Source organism: Melozone crissalis, unplaced genomic scaffold (assembly GCF_028551555.1).
Source record: "Melozone crissalis strain CALT ecotype California unplaced genomic scaffold, PUWL_Pcris_2 ptg000032l_1, whole genome shotgun sequence".
NCBI lineage: Eukaryota > Metazoa > Chordata > Aves > Passeriformes > Passerellidae > Melozone > Melozone crissalis.
Genome location: NW_026535810.1, coordinates 1,520,984 through 1,538,736, shown reverse-complemented (window position 1 = coordinate 1,538,736; position 17,753 = coordinate 1,520,984). Strand labels below are relative to the sequence as shown.

The window sequence follows — 17,753 nt, the reverse complement described above, 5'->3', positions numbered from 1 at the left end:
TTAATTAAAGTTAAATTTAAAAATAGTTAATAAATATTTCAAAATTTCAATTTTTAATTTAACATTAAATGCAATTTTCATTATCAACAAAACCATGTTATTAATAAACTAGAAGCGAATGTATGAAACTAGGGGAAACCTAGTCAAAGGCGGGGGGAAACCAGGTTATTTTTTCACCTCTTAGAAGTATTTTCTCACCTTTTCTTCACCTTTTCCTGCCCCAGTGAAGCTGGTGAACGAGTGTGACGTATTTTGCTGGCTGAGGAATCTCTTCAACTCTTGGTTTAATATCAAATTGAAGTCACAGATTATTCTGCTGCATGGCAACAAATGTCCATTGTGGGTACAGTCAGCAGAATCTAAGCAGATGAGGGCAGAGCTCTTGTCTCTTTATTTGTTCATAAAAATAAGTGTATTTAAGCATGAAAACAAACTGAGCCAGTGGAACTGCAGGCATTAAGAAAAATGGACCCAACTTGCAGCAACCCATGTTCAGTTACTTTTTCTTCTTTTCACCTTCTACCATCCTTTTGGGTTAGCCAGGTACCATCCCCCTTGGCTTTCCTTCAGATCCACCCAAATTCTCCCTCATGAATTTCTAGAAATACATCCTATTGGCCACGGCAGAGCATTTCAATGCCAAACATTCAATTTCAACATCAAACACTCAACATGAAACTTTCTATTTCAAGTTTCACTGACAAAGTTTTCATATTTAATTCAGTCACCTTGACAATTTGCAGTGTAAAAGGCTCTTAAAGCTGAATACTGAGGTCTGGAACTCGCCATCCTCCTCACACCCTCAGAGCCACACCCTTCACCTTGGTTTGGTATTTCTGAGAGTTTTACCTATGTGTGATAACTTTGCTGATTTCTGCAAAGAACTGTGGACAATTCCACTGCTCCCAGACTACTGGGTAATTTATAATCCTGTCTGATTCCGCAGCAGAGTGTTTTGAGTTGGTCCGGCTGATTTAGTTAACAATTATCATATATTATCATATTTATTACCCGGGGTCCATCTCGCTGCCTTCACAGCCGTCTCTAACGCCATCCCCTTCCTCTGACATTCTCCCACACACCGGCACCCTCCCGCTGCCCTCAGAGCTCATCCTGCTCCACTCAACCGCCTCTGCAAGCGCCGCCATCCCAAACAGCCCTTTCGCCACCACACTCTGCACAGACGAGGACCCGGCAGCACTGACGGACGGTTCACCTGACTCCATCGCTGCTTTTTATGGGATATTATTCGGGCTCGGACACGACCCCGCAGCGTTTTCCGTGGCCTCACAGCAGCCCGGGGACTGAGGCGCTGCAGGGACCGCCCACAGCCCGTGAGGGAAAAAAGGCGCCAAACGCCCCTGAGGGGCCGCGCGCAGCCCGTGAGAGGGAAAGGCGCTAAAGCGCAGCGGGCACGAAGCGTCCGCGGGCCCTCCCTGCGCGCCCGTTCTGCGCCGCAGATTCGCCACCGGCAGCCAGCACTCGGGGCACCGTGACCGGAGTTCCCGGCGCGGGGGAAGGGGACGAGCGCGGTTTTGGGAGCCTCGGTAGCCCCTGTGACACCCCGCGAGGCAGCGCCTCCGTGCCGCTAATGGCGGGCGGGGCCGCCCCTCGCGCGGCGCTCGCGTTGTATCCCGCAGATTCGCCACGGCCCCTGGAATCGTCGCTGTCCCGGAGGATGCGGGAACGGCCCTGGCCCCTCGGTGGGGCGCGGGGTAGCCGAACAGGCCCCCTCCGTAGTAAGCAGGCAGTCACCGGCGGGCCGGGGCCGGCGTGTCGAAAGTGCGGAGCGGAGTGCGCAGGCGCCGTCGCCGCCGCCCCGGCCCGTGGGAACAAAGGGAGCGCGGCCGCGCCGAGCGGGTGAGTCCGAAGGGCCCGGCGGGGCTGACCGGGGGGCTCGGGACGGCCCCGGCCCCTCTCCAGCAGCGCTGCGGGGCTCGGGAGGGCCCTCGGGACCGGGGAGGGAGCGGTGGGACCGAGGGAACCCCCGGTGGCCGCCTTAGGCCCGCTCAGGCTCCGCTCGATCTCCCCGAGCCAGCCCCGTGTGCGGGCCCGGAGCACGGCGTTAGTGGGGATTCTGAAGGAGACTGCAGCCGCTTCTTGTGTGATTTGAAGAGAAGCACCGAAAATTCACTTTGTTACGGCGCTGTGTGACGCGCTGCTGGGTTCGGTGCTAAAAGGTTAAGCCTTGCCTGTCAGACCGCAGCTATGGGGCTCGGTGGTTGTTTAATATACCCTGTAAAGGAAATACATCATTGGGTCATTTATGTATTAATAGCAGATTTCTGAAACAATGCGTGTAAAATAATGGGATATGTTCTTTTTATTCCTTACAGGATAAAATATATTTATTTAGACCCGTTCATATGAACGTGACCTAAACCTGTGTGCTCTTGCACAGCTATTTAAGGCCAGATTCTTTGGAAAATCCATTAATTTTTCAAAGAGATAACAACTTGGTTTCTGAAATGCTTTTGTCTGTATTCCAGAATTGACAAACTTTGATAATCACTGGTATCGATTAACAGTCGAAGCTTCGAATATCTGATGGGGGAAAGGCACAACACTTACTAGCGTGATCTTCTTTTGTCTTGCAGAAGTACAAATATAATGTCAGGTGGCTGAAAATTTGACTATCAAAATGTCAAGTAAGTTTTTTTTTAAGATTTTTCTTTCTTTACCTTTGATGTTTTGCAGATCTGGTTCCACACAATCTCTTTGTGAGATGATGCCACTATTCCTGGCATTAAAAGAAATTAGCAAGTGTAGTGACTAAACTCTTGGCCTTAAATCCTGCTGTGGCTGATTCCTGGCGTATTGTTTTTGTAGGAAATCCACATATCACAGCTTCTGAATCCTGTTGGACTGCATTTTTGCTTTCTCTCCATGTAATTGGTGTGCATATAAATGAATTTTATTTTCTTCAATCTTGTGCTTGAATAAAAGCCTGGGACAAGAGTAATGGGGAGATTTCAATTTTTCTTTCTTTCCTTTTTTTAGTGTTGCTTTTTGCTGTTCAGTGACAAAACACAAAGTCTTTCAGAGTAGAATTTTCTTGGTTTTGTAAAATCATTTAAAACTATTTGCCATAGCAGATGCCTTAAGAATTCATTCAAATTTTCAAGAAAAAAAAAAATGTGCTTACATTTCTATCTTAACAGAAAGGCCATCCTATGCCCCACCTCCTACCCCAGCTCCTGCAACCGTAAGTATAGTGATTTTTCTCATTAACACAGAGCCTTTAGTAACTTCCCAGAACAATAATTACGGAGTTGCATCACCTTCCTATATGGGAAACACAATATTAATGTCATAGGAATTGTTAAAATTAATATAATTCTTTTTGGAGAAGTTTGGGAAAGAGAAGCTGAATAAACTTGTTTTGCCTTCAAGGCTGGATCTTGCAGACACTGAATTTTCTGTGAGCAGCCACTTGTCTCAAATGACTCCCAGTGGGTTGCAGCAGTACTGGAATAGTTAAAATCAACTGATATATTTGATTATAAAATGTCCTGCTCAGCCTGTGCCCAAATCATGGGCAGACAGTTAAATTTTCCACGTTTCAGTTGTACTCAGCTGCTTTTTTTTTCTTTGCATTTGAGTGGAATGCAGGATTATGAAACATCCTGTTATATTGGGTCAGAATAATCAAACTCTACTGATGCCACTCTTGCATTCCTTGAAATCACTGGTGTTTTGGAGTCTAGGGCTTGGGAAATATTTTACTTTCTAGTAAAGTGGCGTGCCCTGACACTGAGGGAAACATGAACAGGAGCTTTGAATCCTGCCCAGTGACATTCCTGGATGTACAAAGGTGCTGCAGTACCAGTGTGCTGGGGGCAGGAGCTGTTTGAAAGTAAATGCGCATCTTTGGTCACATTTATGGATAGTTTGGGTTTTAGGACAAATCCTTTGTACAGAAGATTGAGCAAAGATGCTCTAGTGAATTTTTTTAACCAAGTGAGTTGGAAAACTTACCCAGTAGTGTGTCCTTGATCTCTGCAGGACGGGAGTTGGAAGGAATGTGATCCTTCCAATTTTTTGTGCCATACTTTACAGAAAGAGACTTGATAATTATATAATATATAAATACAAGTTATGTTTTTATAAGTTTACATAAATAAACTTGATTTCCATAGTTTGCTCAGAGTTTTCATTTTGCACACAGCAAACTAGATCTGTTAGAAGGAACATGATGGATCCTGACCCCTGGATTCCTGCATCGAGAGCTGTGCATACCCATGTGGTTCCTTTGGGATATAGCATGGATACAGATGTTTAATGGTTCATGTTGATGTGGTACAGTCCTTCAGAAGGGTGCATGAAGCACATGCCAGGACTGCAACCAGTGACATGCATTTCCTGTTTTACAAGCATCTTTTATTTTGTATTACCTTTTATACAGTCCTTCATGTGATGGTCTGTGCTCTGTTAATGCAAGTCACAAAGTAGCCAAATAACCTTGCTTGTTCTTCCACAGCCAGTTCCAGGTGCTGCAGTCAACAAAATCCCAGTAATTCTCAAAACTGCAGCACTGTACCTGAAATAAAAATCCTCCATGTGATGCAAGGTAGTTCCTGGTAACATTTAAATCCTGTCTTGCAGAAATAAAGAATTAAGCAGACGGAGATTACAATTGTCACCTGGTTTTATTGAAGAGGTGTAGTCAACATATTCAAAGCCTGTTGTTCTGGTAATACAAAAAACTGTACTAAAACAGTGCCTTATCAAGTAGTGAATGTGTATGTCATGAGCCCAGGCATACAGATGAGCACATCAGCTGCTGGGACTGAGTTAAAAAGCTTGGCAATAAAACCTCTGTTGAAGACTGACTGTTAAAGGATAATTTTCCTCTCCACTTGTGTGTTTAGAAATAAACTCCTGCAGTGTGTCTGCATTGACTTGAAACCTTCCTAGTTACTTTAGTCAGCTCCTTCAGTCACTTCAGTCACTTCTGTTCAGTGTTTGTACGTGTCATGCTTTGGTTCTTGGAGTCCTGAACCTACTTGTCAAATTTGTATAACTCTAATCTGGAACAAGTCCAGTCAGTGAATCCCTGAAAGACTTCTTGGAATGTTTATTAGGGCTGCTGGAGAGTGGGACACTGTGGGAATGACATTTAAGTGTCCAGAAACACTCCAGGCTCTTGTGAATCCTCATGGAATCATAGAACCACCACAGTCAGGATTTAATCACAATTACCATTAAATAGTTGATCTTTTTTTCCAACAAAATCTGACTGGGAAAGGGGGGGATAATGGAAAAAAGAAATTTATTTGAGGAGGGGAATACAGGTAACCTGATGAAACATGAAAGTCCATTGCTAAGTGAGAAGGGAATGAAAAGAAACAAGATTTTTTTATTCTGCGTGACTGAGGTGAGAACAAATCAATCCACTTTCATGAATGAATGAAGATGTATCGAATAATTTCTGAATTATCTTGGATTTGGTGATCTGTTCAGACTAGTTTAAAGTTTTTAACTTACAGGTCTTACTGCAGATGTAGAGTTCCTCAGCTCTGTCAGTCTACAGCCTGCCTCATAACAGAGAGATGTCTCTGGGAATTGTCTTCAGCCACTGGCAGTGGAGCACAAATGGTGCTTTGAGAGATTTCCTCCCCTGCTCTATTTGTTGGGAAGGCAGAATTCTGGGAAGAAAAGCAGGCAGGGATTTTCATTGGTGAAATAAATGTGGGTACAGGGGATTTCTGCCTCATCACTGGGTGCTGTGTTGCCCAACTTTCACCCTTGGGAGACAAGAGTCTTCTGAATTCCTTGGTGGCTTATGTTGGAAAACTCTCATTAGCCATGACCTGAATTTACAGAGTACTTGTTTAAATGAGTTCCACAGTTAATAGAAATAAAATCACCAATTTTCAGACAGAAATTTGTAGTGACACATTTGCTTAAAAGTCCTGTTTCCTTACTAGGTTTATACTGGAGTAAGTTGTGTGTGTTGGGAAGACACCAACTGCTACACCTCATTGCTTGTTTGAATTCTGGTTGCTTTTGCATGCCATATTGCAGTTCATTTTCATTTCTGTGTTCTCCTCGTTTGAGCTCATTTCTCATTCGTGTTTTTGTCTCATTTGTTTCCATCAGCAAATGCCCAGCACCCCAGGGTTTGTGGGATACAATCCATACAGCCATCTGGCCTACAACAACTACAGGCTGGGAGGGAACCCGGGCACCAACAGCCGGGTCACGGTAGGAGAATCAACTATTACATCCTCCAGCAAACACCAGGAGCTGACCAGAAATGGCTTTAGGGTTAGGTTCTTCGGAGTCTTGGCTGCTGCCACTTCTTTATAAAAAAAAACCAAAACCAACTTCTTATTCCTCACTTTCCTCCCCTTCCCCTTCACTCTGAAACCTTTTGCAGGAAAATGGGTTTTTACTCAACTGGTAATGGTATATGATGCAGACATCCAAAAAGACAGACTTTGGTCTTCAGTGACCACTGCATGCATAGGAAAAGCTTCTGTAGCTGGGTATGAATTTTTGGAGGGAGGGAACTGCTCTTTTTGCTGAGGTTCATTGGTACAAAAATAAGGAAGAACATTTTGCAAGCTGGAGATCGTTGATAGTCGTTGCATCATCCTGTTGAGCCATGCAAGAGGTACAGCCCTTTATTTTTCTTTCTAGTCTTAGTCTGGTAATTACTGCACAGTCCCAAGTTCAGTCATTATTTTTTCAACAAAAGTGTGATGTTGATAATAAAATAGCTTCAGCTCATATATGTGTCAGTGTGTGGGAAATGGATGTTACATTCATTTTTCATGGATTAAACAAAGTGAGATGGAGACAAGTGATGAGGGAGGTGACAGCTTCTTTCAAACATGAATCAAGTCCTAGCATTGTATGCAGTTAGGAAACAAAAATAGACAGTGGAAATATAACACTGTTAACACAACAGAAACAGAGTAAATCCCTGATACTTTCTTAAATATCTTACAACTTTAAGGTTTCTCCATGTAGAACTTTGTACCTCAAAACCTCTGATCAGTTTGGAAGGTGATACAAAGATTTCTCAAGGACCAAATACATGGTGCTTTTTGAAAGTGCAGTCTTTTTTATACCTCTCATATAAACCTTCTTTCAAATGAAGTTCATCCAATCTGTTAAAGCATTTACAGAAAGGATCTTCCCCTACAAGCTTGAATTTACTGTTCAAATGGATACTTTCTTTATACAAGACTAAGTCAGGTTTTGTCTGAGAACTTCCATTGTTTCTGTATGTCACAAGCATACACAGCCTGCTCTGCCATGCATATCCCAGTATATGGATGGTGTCTTTAAATCCCTCTTAATTTAAAAGCATTAAACAGTTTCCGTTAATGTTTTTCCAACCCATCTGTATGTGTATCTATGTATACATTTTGGTAATGCATATACCTCATGCACATTATTTATACACAGTTCTGTATGCATTGTTCATAGAGCTCCATAAATTCAGCAAACAAACCAAAAAAAAAAAAAAAAAAAGAAACTATCAGGAGGAAAACAGTATTGAACTGAGCCTTCTGGGCTACACCCAAGTATTGATCTACAGGCCACAGCCCTGAAAGATCTTGAACCTGCTTTATATTTTCATGTAAATATTCCCACTTAATAAAACTCCTGGCATGTGGAAGTGCTGGAAGAATGGAGGGTTTCAGACCCTGCAGTTGACAGGGGCTGTGATGTCATTGCACTGCTTTAGGAGCAAGCCCTGTCAGATGTTCTGTGGCTTGAAGGGATGCAAGGAGACCCAGCAGCTTTCCAGCAGCAGCATTAAAGCTCAGCAGCCTTTCGTGTGGTGCCAGCTTTGTGTCTGGCAGAATAAGCCAAAGGAAGACAGAGCACAGGAGCATGTTCCAGGCTAATTGGGACAATTCATTAGACCTTGGCTACAAGTAGAGCACATATTTACCTTTTAGCTGCATGGAATTGTTTTCTTTTCATAAAGAGTCAGTTAATTGGCTCCAAATTACCACTGACAAATTTTACAGAAAAATAATTACTAAAATTATTTGATAATGTCTCTAACTTAATGTTTTTAACCTTTCTTCATATGTTTTTAAACCTGTACAATAGCCACATTAAATTTGTCAAAACAGATAAAATAAATTAGTCATCAGAAGTGAGAAAAAACAACCTGCTGGGATTAGTGTTTCCTTGTCAGTTCCTAAGCTATGTAGTTCAGTTTTAAGAACATGGAGCCCTTTTGAGGATTTATCTAGTTACTGCTCTGTAAACTTACAGAGGAAAGGACAAACTTACATTGGAAATTATTCCTGTGAGGACCAACTCTAGCTAGTGCTTGTTCACTTAACAGCCTGGGTAATTTTTCTGGTGATGTTTGCTTCTCTTGGTGGGGGTGTGTGGATGCACAAGTGTTTTCCAAAACGAGTGTGTGTAGAAACTGTTCAGCGATCCCATTAACGAATGGATTTATCCGGTTCTTTTATAGGCTTCCTCTGGTATTACCATTCCAAAGCCCCCCAAACCCCCAGACAAGCCCCTGATGCCCTACATGAGGTACAGCCGGAAGGTGGGTATTATAGTGTCCAGCAGTAATAAAGTCAGTGTTCGTTTGTGCTAACAATTAATTGCTATGATCTTAGTTTCAGCTTCTAAACGTTGACTCCTAACAGCCTGCGCTCTCTTAAGGGGATGTAAAGTACAGAGTCTGCCCTGCAGAACAAAGGCAGCAGTAGTCTGGTCACACAGTTGCCAATTTCTGGGGGGAAAATTGCTAAAATGCTAATTCCTACCACTGTCTGCTGACAAGGATCCACCCCGCCACATTCAGAAGTTCCTGTGACTTACTGACAGAACTTTTTTATATAAAGGAAGTATTCCTTGCGTTTTCTGGGCTTGGTGCAGTGCTGTAGCTGGACTGAAGAGTAGCAATGAGTGGACTTTGCATGTTCTCCTTCACCACCCTAGCCCGTGGCAACGTTTGCTTCGCTATTCTGTGAACTGTTTGACAGAAAGTAGGAGAGAGACTCTTGTGGAGTCTGGAATCTGATGGGGCATGGGGAGGGCATGGCAGCCTGGCTGAAGCAGGTGAGCCAGAAGGAATTTCTTCCACTTCTGGTAAAGTATCTTTACCAGCATGTCTGTCTTAGGCCAAAAAACATCAACACATACACAAAAAAAAAAAAAGTCAAGTGGCGCAGCAAGAAATTACACTGGCAGCTCTCCTTTTTTTTCCCTATAAAGTTAGGAACCTTTTTGGTGGAGTCAGAACTTGTTGGAACTCAGATTGATCAGCAAGACTGAAATATTGTGAAATGTTACATTCTGATCTGAAAAGCTCAGTCTCTTTGTCATAATCTACTGCTGGATGTGTTTACTCAGTAGCATTTTTTTCCCCGAGATGCAGCGATGTTCATTTAAGAAGAGAATTGAGAGGGTTAAAGGCAATATTCCCATGAGACCAAAGCCACTCAGCAATTGCCTGGTTCAGTAGCTGGCTTCCTACTGACTTCCTGCCCCAGAAAATAATCCAGATAGTTTAGCCAGACTCATTCCTAGCTTTATCCTGTTTTTCATGGTGATTCCAGAAAGAACACTGAGATGACAATATAAAATGTTTAATTTGGAAGTATTTAGATATCATTAGTAAAGCTCCAGCTGTTTCTGTTAAGGTCTGGGACCAAGTGAAGGCGTCCAATCCTGATTTGAAGTTATGGGAAATTGGCAAGATTATTGGAGGAATGTGGCGAGATCTCACTGATGAAGAGAAGCAAGAGTATTTGAATGAATATGAAGCTGAAAAGGTAAATGGAAGAAATCTGGGATGTTTATTACAGCTGATTCTTCTAGGAACTGGTCTGAGAAGAAAAATTCATCTTCCCCATGCAGGGGTGTTTGAGGCATTCACGAGAGCCCTGTATGTAACTTAAATGGAAGTTTGTCCTGACACGTCTCTTAGATTTTTTAAATAACTGTGCAACAACTGTGACTGGTCAGTTTTTAGACCTAATTCAAAATGAAGTATTTATAATTGAGTGTCGATTTTAACTGTGTAATGAATGGATTTGATTGTACAACATCAGTATTGAAAAGATTGTCTCAACACCAAAATCCTCTTTCAAAACTGGTGCTCTGCAACTACTGCTGTTGTCATGAACATGTTCCTAAGAGACTTCCAGTCACGTGGGGTTTGGTTTTCCTGGTGGAACTCCACGCTGTGGCATTAATGTTTTGTTTCTTAATAGAAAATGCTACCACTTGTAGGGTTTTCTTGTGCTTTTGTTTTGGTTTTATTGATCTTAATGACAAGAGATGACAGCTGCCTCGTGTCTAGGTTGGTAAGTGTTGAGCACCTGTACAAGACTGTTCTTGTGATTCTCAGGTACAAAGGGAGAATTGTCCAGCTGATGTGTTGTGCTTACACCTGGCAGGCACCTGAGGCTCTGGCTACCTGGTCAAATCTCAGCTGGTTTTATTCCAATAGAGAAGTACTGCAAAACTCAGTGCTCTTAGCTGAGAAAAAAAATAATCCAGGAATTCTATTTTTACCTTGGTAATGATGTTTAGATTGTAAGCTCCTTGGGGCAGGGGCCAGCTGGTTTCTGTTGGGCCAAGGCAGAAGGATCCTGGTCCTTATCATTTACAAGCGTTTTAGGTACCTTTATCAATATCATAGATTATATTGATTTTTTGATTAGAAGTATCTCAAATCACTGTACAGAATCTTAAAAATGAGATTAAAGAAAGCAATTCAAAGAGAAAATTTATTTCAAAGAAAGTGAAAATAGTGCTGCTATCCTGCTGCCAGGAGGAGACAGGAGTCTGGCTGCAGCTTTCTGTGCCATCCCAGAGCAGGAATGGGTCAAAGAATGGACAAATCTTAAATGATTTTGGAAAGTGGTTCATGACATACTGGCATAAGGAAAGAGAAGAAATCAGAATCACAGATTTAGTTAGAACTCCAGAGAATTACTAAGAATATTTGGTGAATATTTCATCTTACCAGAACTTGATCTTAAATGTTCTGAGGTGTTTGAATTTGAAATCTCAGAAAACAAAGCTGTCATAATACTAAAAGGACCTAAGAACCAGCTGTGTTTTTAAAACACAAATGACTATAGAAGTTCTTATTTGTAAAAAAGAAAGACTGAGAGAATCTGATCATTTGTATCTCAGCCAGACGATGCAGGTTCAGCTTTGTCTGTGTAACCGCGCTGTGCGTTACACAGAGCGCAGTTGTGGCCGGGTGGGAATCACCCAGTGGTGCAATCAAACCGTGTTGGTCACCTTGCAGATCGAGTACAACGAGTCCATGAAGGCCTACCACAACTCCCCTGCCTACCTGGCCTACATCAACGCCAAGAGCCGCGCCGAGGCGGCGCTGGAAGAGGAGAGCCGGCAGCGGCAGTCGCGCATGGAGAAGGGGGAGCCCTACATGAGCATCCAGCCCGCGGAGGATCCCGATGGTAAGGAGCTGGTGTGCACTCCCAGTGGGACACTCATGACATGGAGATACAGAAAACCCCCTTTGTTCACTTTCTGCAGCGCTTCACGCGGCTTCGTTTCTGCTTTGGTGCTTTCATGCCAATTCTCATTACCACGTTTTATTCCGTACAGCTGACTTGGTTCCCAAAAGTAAGGTGGCACCCGTGGCAGAAGTTATTCCAACCCTTCTTAATTAAGTGTGAAGTAATGCTCAATAGTTCAAACCAGATCAGTCTGCTTACTGCTCCATAATGGCTTTAGCACATGCTTTAGAAAAGGTTTAGGTGCCTGATTTAATCCGGCTTGGATGGAATGTTGTGCTTTATTACCAGAAGCACATAAATCTGACAGGCAGAGTTCTGGTGTGATTAAGAGCACCTGAACTTTGAATGTGTTCAACAACTGTCATTTGAGATTGTTTGGTGAGTGAGGTGCCCTTGCTGCTGACAAGTTGATGAGAAAATTCTGAAAGTTTATTTGACTGCAAGGAAATGCACCCCACCCAGTGGGAAAAGTCCGCCTCACACACCTCATGGCTGCTTTTAAATGCATCACCAAATACTTGTTGAAACCTGAGGGTGAAAAATGTGCTCAGTTACACCCTTTTTTTTCCTTCCCCCTTGTGAAAGCACACCCCTGAGATAAATCTCATTGCAAACAGCACTTTCCCCCGTGTGAGGTAATTGCAACATTTATGTAAATACGTTTCATGCCGGAATAACTGGAACCTGGGGACTTGAGATTCTGTTCTGTGCCACCAGTGCAAAGTAGACTTGGACAGAACCAGCCATTACCTCTTTTTTTGCTTTGTTTAATCAGATACCTAAATGAGATACAATATACACTTGGAAATAAACTTTCATTTAACTACTTCTCTTCTTTGGTAATATCTCCTGGCATGGTCTTCAGCTTCTTAAGATTTCTGTGAATAGCTGGGATAGTCATCTCCAGTAGGAATACTTAATGTAAAACAAAATTAGACCCCTGGACTTTTCTATGTGGCATTGTTCGGGGAGATAATTCATACTAGTTGTTTAACTAGTTTCTCTTTAGAGAGATGCACTTACTAATAAATAATCAAATTCTTTTAATACATGACTGAAGTTTCAGTGATGAGTAAATGTGTCTCACTGCTTCATGCTTTCAGTCCTCAGTATTTTAACAAATAAGTAGTTTTGATCTGTGCTACAAAGGTTATTTATAGAGGGGTCACTATCCTGGTGGCATTTTGTTCTGGAAACATGATTAATCAGGAATGGGTCTTTTATTTGGTGTATTAATAGTCCCTCTTACTGTGGAAGTGTGGAAAGCAACAGAGTGAATAACTAGGTCAGTCCCAATTTCAGCTGTGGGAAATGCATGTGAAATCAGCTGTTAGAGCTGTGCCAGGTGAATGCTGCCCTGGCCACACTTTGTCTCGTTTTGAAATTCCCTGATGCTCTGTGTGTGTTACTGTGAACTTTGTGACATGACAACTGCTGCTGCTAGGGCTCATTCATATTTTAGTTTTTGTGAGTGATGAGGTGGGTACAGAGTGGATAACGTGGGTACATTAGACTCAGCTCTCATTCTGTGGGATCAAAGCAGTTTCCCTTCCAACTCCTGTTGCAGATTACGACGATGGGTTCTCCATGAAGCACACGGCCACAGCTCGGTTCCAGAGGAACCACCGGCTCATCAGCGAGATCCTGAGCGAGAGCGTGGTGCCCGACGTCCGCTCTGTGGTCACCACAGCCAGAATGCAAGTCCTGAAACGCCAGGTTCAGTCCCTGATGGTTCATCAGGTAAAAAGAAAGGATGTAGATGCAGCTAAAACGTGGTGGGGTTGGGCTGGACTCCAACTCTTTGGATCATTCAATCACTTACATGACTGTTCTTGCTGGGTGTCAATGTTCTGTGTGCTCCAGGAGCTAATCCCTGGGATTTCTTGGGAGCTACAGAACATGAGACTTCACCTTCTGTGCTGGTTTGTTCTTTGTGTTTTGTCCTAAGAGTTAGTTCCATAGTTCTTCATTATTACACACAACCCCCTGTATGCAGTTTTTAAAGTCTGCTGGTTAATAACTACTGATTTTGGGTACCTGAAGACTCATCTTGTTTGTAATGATTCTTTTTTTGAAGTAAATTGTCCCTATTCTAATGTTTTTCACTGGAAGTTAAATTTATACAAAATATATGGTGCAGTCACACCTGCATGTTTGACCCAGCATTGGGCACATGCCTGTGTTTTCCAAACACTCATGTTACCAAAAGAACCCTTTCAGCATGGTCAGTGTGTGTGGGGGTGAAGCAAAACCAGAATTAGGTAGAGATTTGTTGGGTTTTTTTTAATTACAGAAGATTTAGAGGGTGGAGGGGATGGTTGTCCATCTTTCCTGTGAATTGTGGTCTTTCTGTGTTAGAGACTGCAATTGATGTGGGGTGTGTGTCTATACCTGTGAGCTGTGTATATACAGACCTGTGGGATATGTATACACAGACCTAGGGGGGCAGAATAGAAAAGAAAATGTGCAGATTTGACGCTGGAAGCTTCACCTCAGGTGCACAATGTTTCATTTACAGTATGCTTGAACTGCTGCACAGACCCACCTACTGTTCCTGCTTTTCACTATGAACTTCTGAGCTAATGGGTATCAGAGGCAGGCAGAAGGATGTTTACATATTAGACCAGTATTTAAAAATAAACCCATATGAAAATTTGTATGCTTAGCTGTACCTCTGCCCAGTTTTTAGGTGACTGCACAGTGAGGTTCTTGCTTTTGTTTCACTTCCAGCGTAAGCTCGAAGCTGAGCTGCTGCAAATTGAGGAGCGTCACCAGGAAAAGAAGAGGAAGTTTTTGGAAAGCACAGACTCTTTCAACAACGAGCTTAAAAGGGTACAGCTCATTTTTCTCACTTACTCTGAGGAAGCTGCTGGTTCCACAGTGGTACAAGTGCTTCAGTTCTCTGTTCAGTTCTGAGCAATTGCCCAGCTGTTGGGGCAGTGCCCTGGTGTGGGTGGTAAAAAGCACAGGATGATTTCCTTCTCCTTCAGTGACCTTTAGGACCAGTACAGTTTAGAAGTGCCTCCAGGGTGGGCTGGGTGAATTCACTCAGAGCAGCTGGAGGAAGGTGGCCCTGAAGCCACTGTGGAGGGCACACTGCTCTCCTTGGCTGCACTCAAATAACAAGTTTTAGTTTGTTTATTTATTCCCTCTCCCCTTTTTTTTCTTAATATGCCTGTATCTCCCTCCCTAGATACTTCCAGTATAAACTTTGTAAAATCAAAAGTTCTGTGCAGTGTGTAGAAATAATGAAGTCATCATTGGGGTTTGCTGATTATTTTTCAGTGTAACTGCAGTAGTAAAAGAGCTAAAGTTTTCCTTTGTTTTGCTTTGTTTTTAATTGCTAGTTATGCAGTTTGAAGGTGGAAGTGGATATGGAAAAAATTGCAGCTGAAATTGCTCAAGCTGAGGAACAGGCTCGCAAGAGACAGGAGGAAAGGGAAAAGGAAGCAGCTGAGCAAGCTGAGCGCAGTCAGAACAGCCTGGCAGCTGAGGAGGAGCAGGCAGCCAGCAAGGGGGAGGAGAAGAAGGAAGAGGAGAGCACTCCAATGGAGACAGGTAACTGCATCTGAACATCTGCAGAATCCTCCAAGGATCAGCATTAAAGGGTCTCTGAGGAGAGGAGTTCACTGCATCTTGGTGAACACAGGCATTTGCTTGCTTCTCATTAAATTACTCATTTTTAAAAGAGGAGAAGATAAGATCCCACAGAGCCCCATGTCATGCTTTGTGTGTGATGTACCCAGGGGACAAAATAGTAAACCTGAAGTCAGACTGCTTAACTGGGAGCAGCTGGGAGTGTTTCCTTGTCCCAGTGTCAGTGTCCAGCCAGAATGATGCAACAGCAGTGCTTCCTATGCAGCTCTCAGGCAAATTTTCCAGCTGCTTTATGCTCTGGACAGTGGCAATAAGAAATGCTGCTGGATTCAGGAGTCCCAATGACTATTGCATCAGTGAGTCACTGCTGCAATAGCAGGAACATAAGGAAAGAGGGGCCAAGGAGTTTGAATTCTAGTGCTTCTGCTTTAACAAGGAGCATGGCTTTCTTATGGCTGGAATTCTGAGGTCAGGCAGCTGTGGCTGACATCAGGATGTGTAGCAGGACCATATATGTCCTCAGCACTGAAAGATCCCTGAGTTGTGCCTGTCCCTGCATGTTCTAGGTGACTGCTATGGAATACCCAGATTTGTTACAGCTTCTGTTTCTTCCTAAATCCTAATTGCACAATCTAAATAAATATTGACATGTAAATGACACTTAAAAATACATTTTTTCCAGAAGAGCCTCACCCAGAAGAGAGCACAGACAACCAGCAGAACGGTGAAGAAGGAACCTCCACCCCAGAGGACAAGGAGAGCGGGCAGGAAGGGGTGGACAGCACAGCTGAGGAGGGAACCAGCGACAGCAACACCGGCTCGGAGAGCAACAGCGCCACCGTGGAGGAGCCGCCCGCAGACCCCATCGCCGAGGAGGCCGAGAAGAAAGAATAATCACTGACTCAGCTCCTGTGTCTCTGTAATGAAGTACTGTTTGATTTCAGAGCGTGCTCTGCGGCTGTTGTACCTTCCCTGCCTCTGTCACTTGTCTCAAAGGATGCCAGGGCTTAGTGACACGCCAGGTTATCAGCATAGCAAGGTGAAGGGGCCTGGAGAGGTACAGGGTGTCCTGCAGCGGGCAGAAAAGGAACCTCATGTGTCTAAACACAGCCGTTACAGTGTGGAGAGGTCCTTGTATCATTTGTATTTCTTCCCTAGAAAGAGTAGAAACCACTGGTTTTGGTTTCTGTGAGAAATCAGGCCTTTTCCCTTTCTTCTGGTGCCATGGACACTCTGGCACTTTTCCCCAAAGGCCCTTCCTGCCCCTTTGTGGCACAGGTGTCTCACCTGTGCTGCTGTCCTGGCCTGACTGCATGAGGGACCTGCTCCTGGCAGGGGCACTGGCTTTCTGGAGAGGCTGGAATGTGGCTGAAGCATTCAGATTTTTTCTTACTATGGAGCTAAGACTTTATGTCTCCCCAGGGTGTCCCCTGGAGCCTCTCCTTCCCTAACAACTCCAAAAGTCCCCTGTGTGCCACAGCTACTGCCCTGCCTGTCAGCAAGGGCAATTTCTGCTGCAGCCTCCCCAGTCCATGCTCTTAAAGAAAGCTCTCAGTCCTCAGGAACAGCTCCAGAGTGAGTCTGAAAGTCTGGGGTTTTGGGGGTTTTTGGTGTAACTTGTTTTTCTAGAGTATCTGCTCTGCTGTGGTGGAAACTTGCTCATGGTCTGTGTGTGGCATGTCAGGAGATCCAGTTCCAAAGGGCTCAGTGTAGTCTTGCAGGAAATGACACATCATGAGGGATTTTTTTTCTGTGGTGCAGGATTCTTTTCAACAAGCCTTTGCTTTTCTTTCCCTATTAACTCCTTTATTTGCTACCAAGAGACCCTGGTGTGGCCTCAGCCAGAGACCTGGAACAGAACAGAGCAGGAGAGCGTTTAGACACGCACATGTTCTCTGAGCAGACAGTCACTGATATGGCACAAATGGTAAAAAATAGTAGTTTTGCTTGTCATGAGCTTTCAGAACCTCTGGAGACTCTACAAATGTACTGAAAAGGCCATAATTTGCCCTATATAAGCAAAACCTCACAAATAAATACACTGAATTGTGGCAACAGCCATGGGCCACTTCTTGACTTAACAACTGAGGGAACACATAATCTTTCAATGAACTGATGTGTATTTGCAGAGCAGTGGGTCTATCAGATGGTGTTTTTTAAATCTTTTTTTTTTTAATGGTCTAAAAAGAATAAAATCCAACATGTTTGGTTTTTTTTTAAACTCACAGTGGTCTGTTCTTGTCTTTTAAGGTAGTGCCAGCGTTTGGTTCAGATCTTTCATCAGCTGTTCTCCATCTCAAGCCAGAGGAAAATAAGCACACAAGCTTTTATTTCTTACAAAGAACCAGCTGCTGGCTGGAGTGGAGCCCCCTCCCTCCCCCAGCCCTGTGGGGCCCAGGTGGGGTTCCACACCTGAGCTGCTGCAAACCCTTGTTGTGCAACAGCTTTTATCTGCAGCAGCCCTGGCTTCTGTAGGCCGGGGATGCTTTTCATCTGCTCCAAATTCTCAAGGTGTATGTAAATAACTAATTATTGGCAAAGACGGGTGTGTGCAGCTCAGGGTGTGGACGTGAAGGAGTGGGTGTTGTCTTCACGAGTGAAATAACTTGTCCAAGCACATGGGAACGTGAAGGAATGCCCATGGGCAGTGCTGGAGTACTGACC

General features: G+C 43.7%; 1 protein-coding gene across 4 annotated transcripts; it reads left to right on the top strand.

The window, feature by feature from the left end:
* Nucleotides 1-1,775: 1,775 nt before the first annotated feature.
* SMARCE1 (SWI/SNF related, matrix associated, actin dependent regulator of chromatin, subfamily e, member 1) lies at nucleotides 1,776-17,310 on the top strand. Of its 4 annotated transcripts, none has more exons than XM_054281541.1 (11): nucleotides 1,776-1,860; nucleotides 2,598-2,648; nucleotides 3,162-3,205; nucleotides 6,103-6,207; nucleotides 8,453-8,533; nucleotides 9,636-9,767; nucleotides 11,258-11,429; nucleotides 13,060-13,232; nucleotides 14,223-14,324; nucleotides 14,840-15,050; nucleotides 15,775-17,310. In XM_054281541.1, exons 2-11 carry the CDS (start codon nucleotides 2,642-2,644, stop codon nucleotides 15,981-15,983), a joined length of 1,236 nt encoding a protein of 411 aa, XP_054137516.1. In that variant the 5' UTR covers nucleotides 1,776-1,860; nucleotides 2,598-2,641; the 3' UTR covers nucleotides 15,984-17,310. The 4 variants fall into 4 exon arrangements, with proteins under 4 accessions (XP_054137516.1, XP_054137515.1, XP_054137517.1 ...); XM_054281540.1 differs by having other exon boundaries at nucleotides 15,772-17,310; XM_054281542.1 differs by lacking the exon at nucleotides 6,103-6,207 and having other exon boundaries at nucleotides 15,772-17,310.
* The last annotated feature ends 443 nt before the right edge of the window (nucleotides 17,311-17,753 follow it).

What these genes read in the sequence shown, in the direction of transcription:
- SMARCE1 (XM_054281540.1), top strand. An exon ending in ATGAATATGAAGCTGAAAAG is followed by an intron (nt 9,768 to 11,257) that starts GTAAATGGAAGA and finishes GTCACCTTGCAG; the next exon opens with ATCGAGTACAACGAGTCCAT. An exon ending in GAGCACTCCAATGGAGACAG is followed by an intron (nt 15,051 to 15,771) that starts GTAACTGCATCT and finishes CATTTTTTCCAG; the next exon opens with AAGAGCCTCACCCAGAAGAG.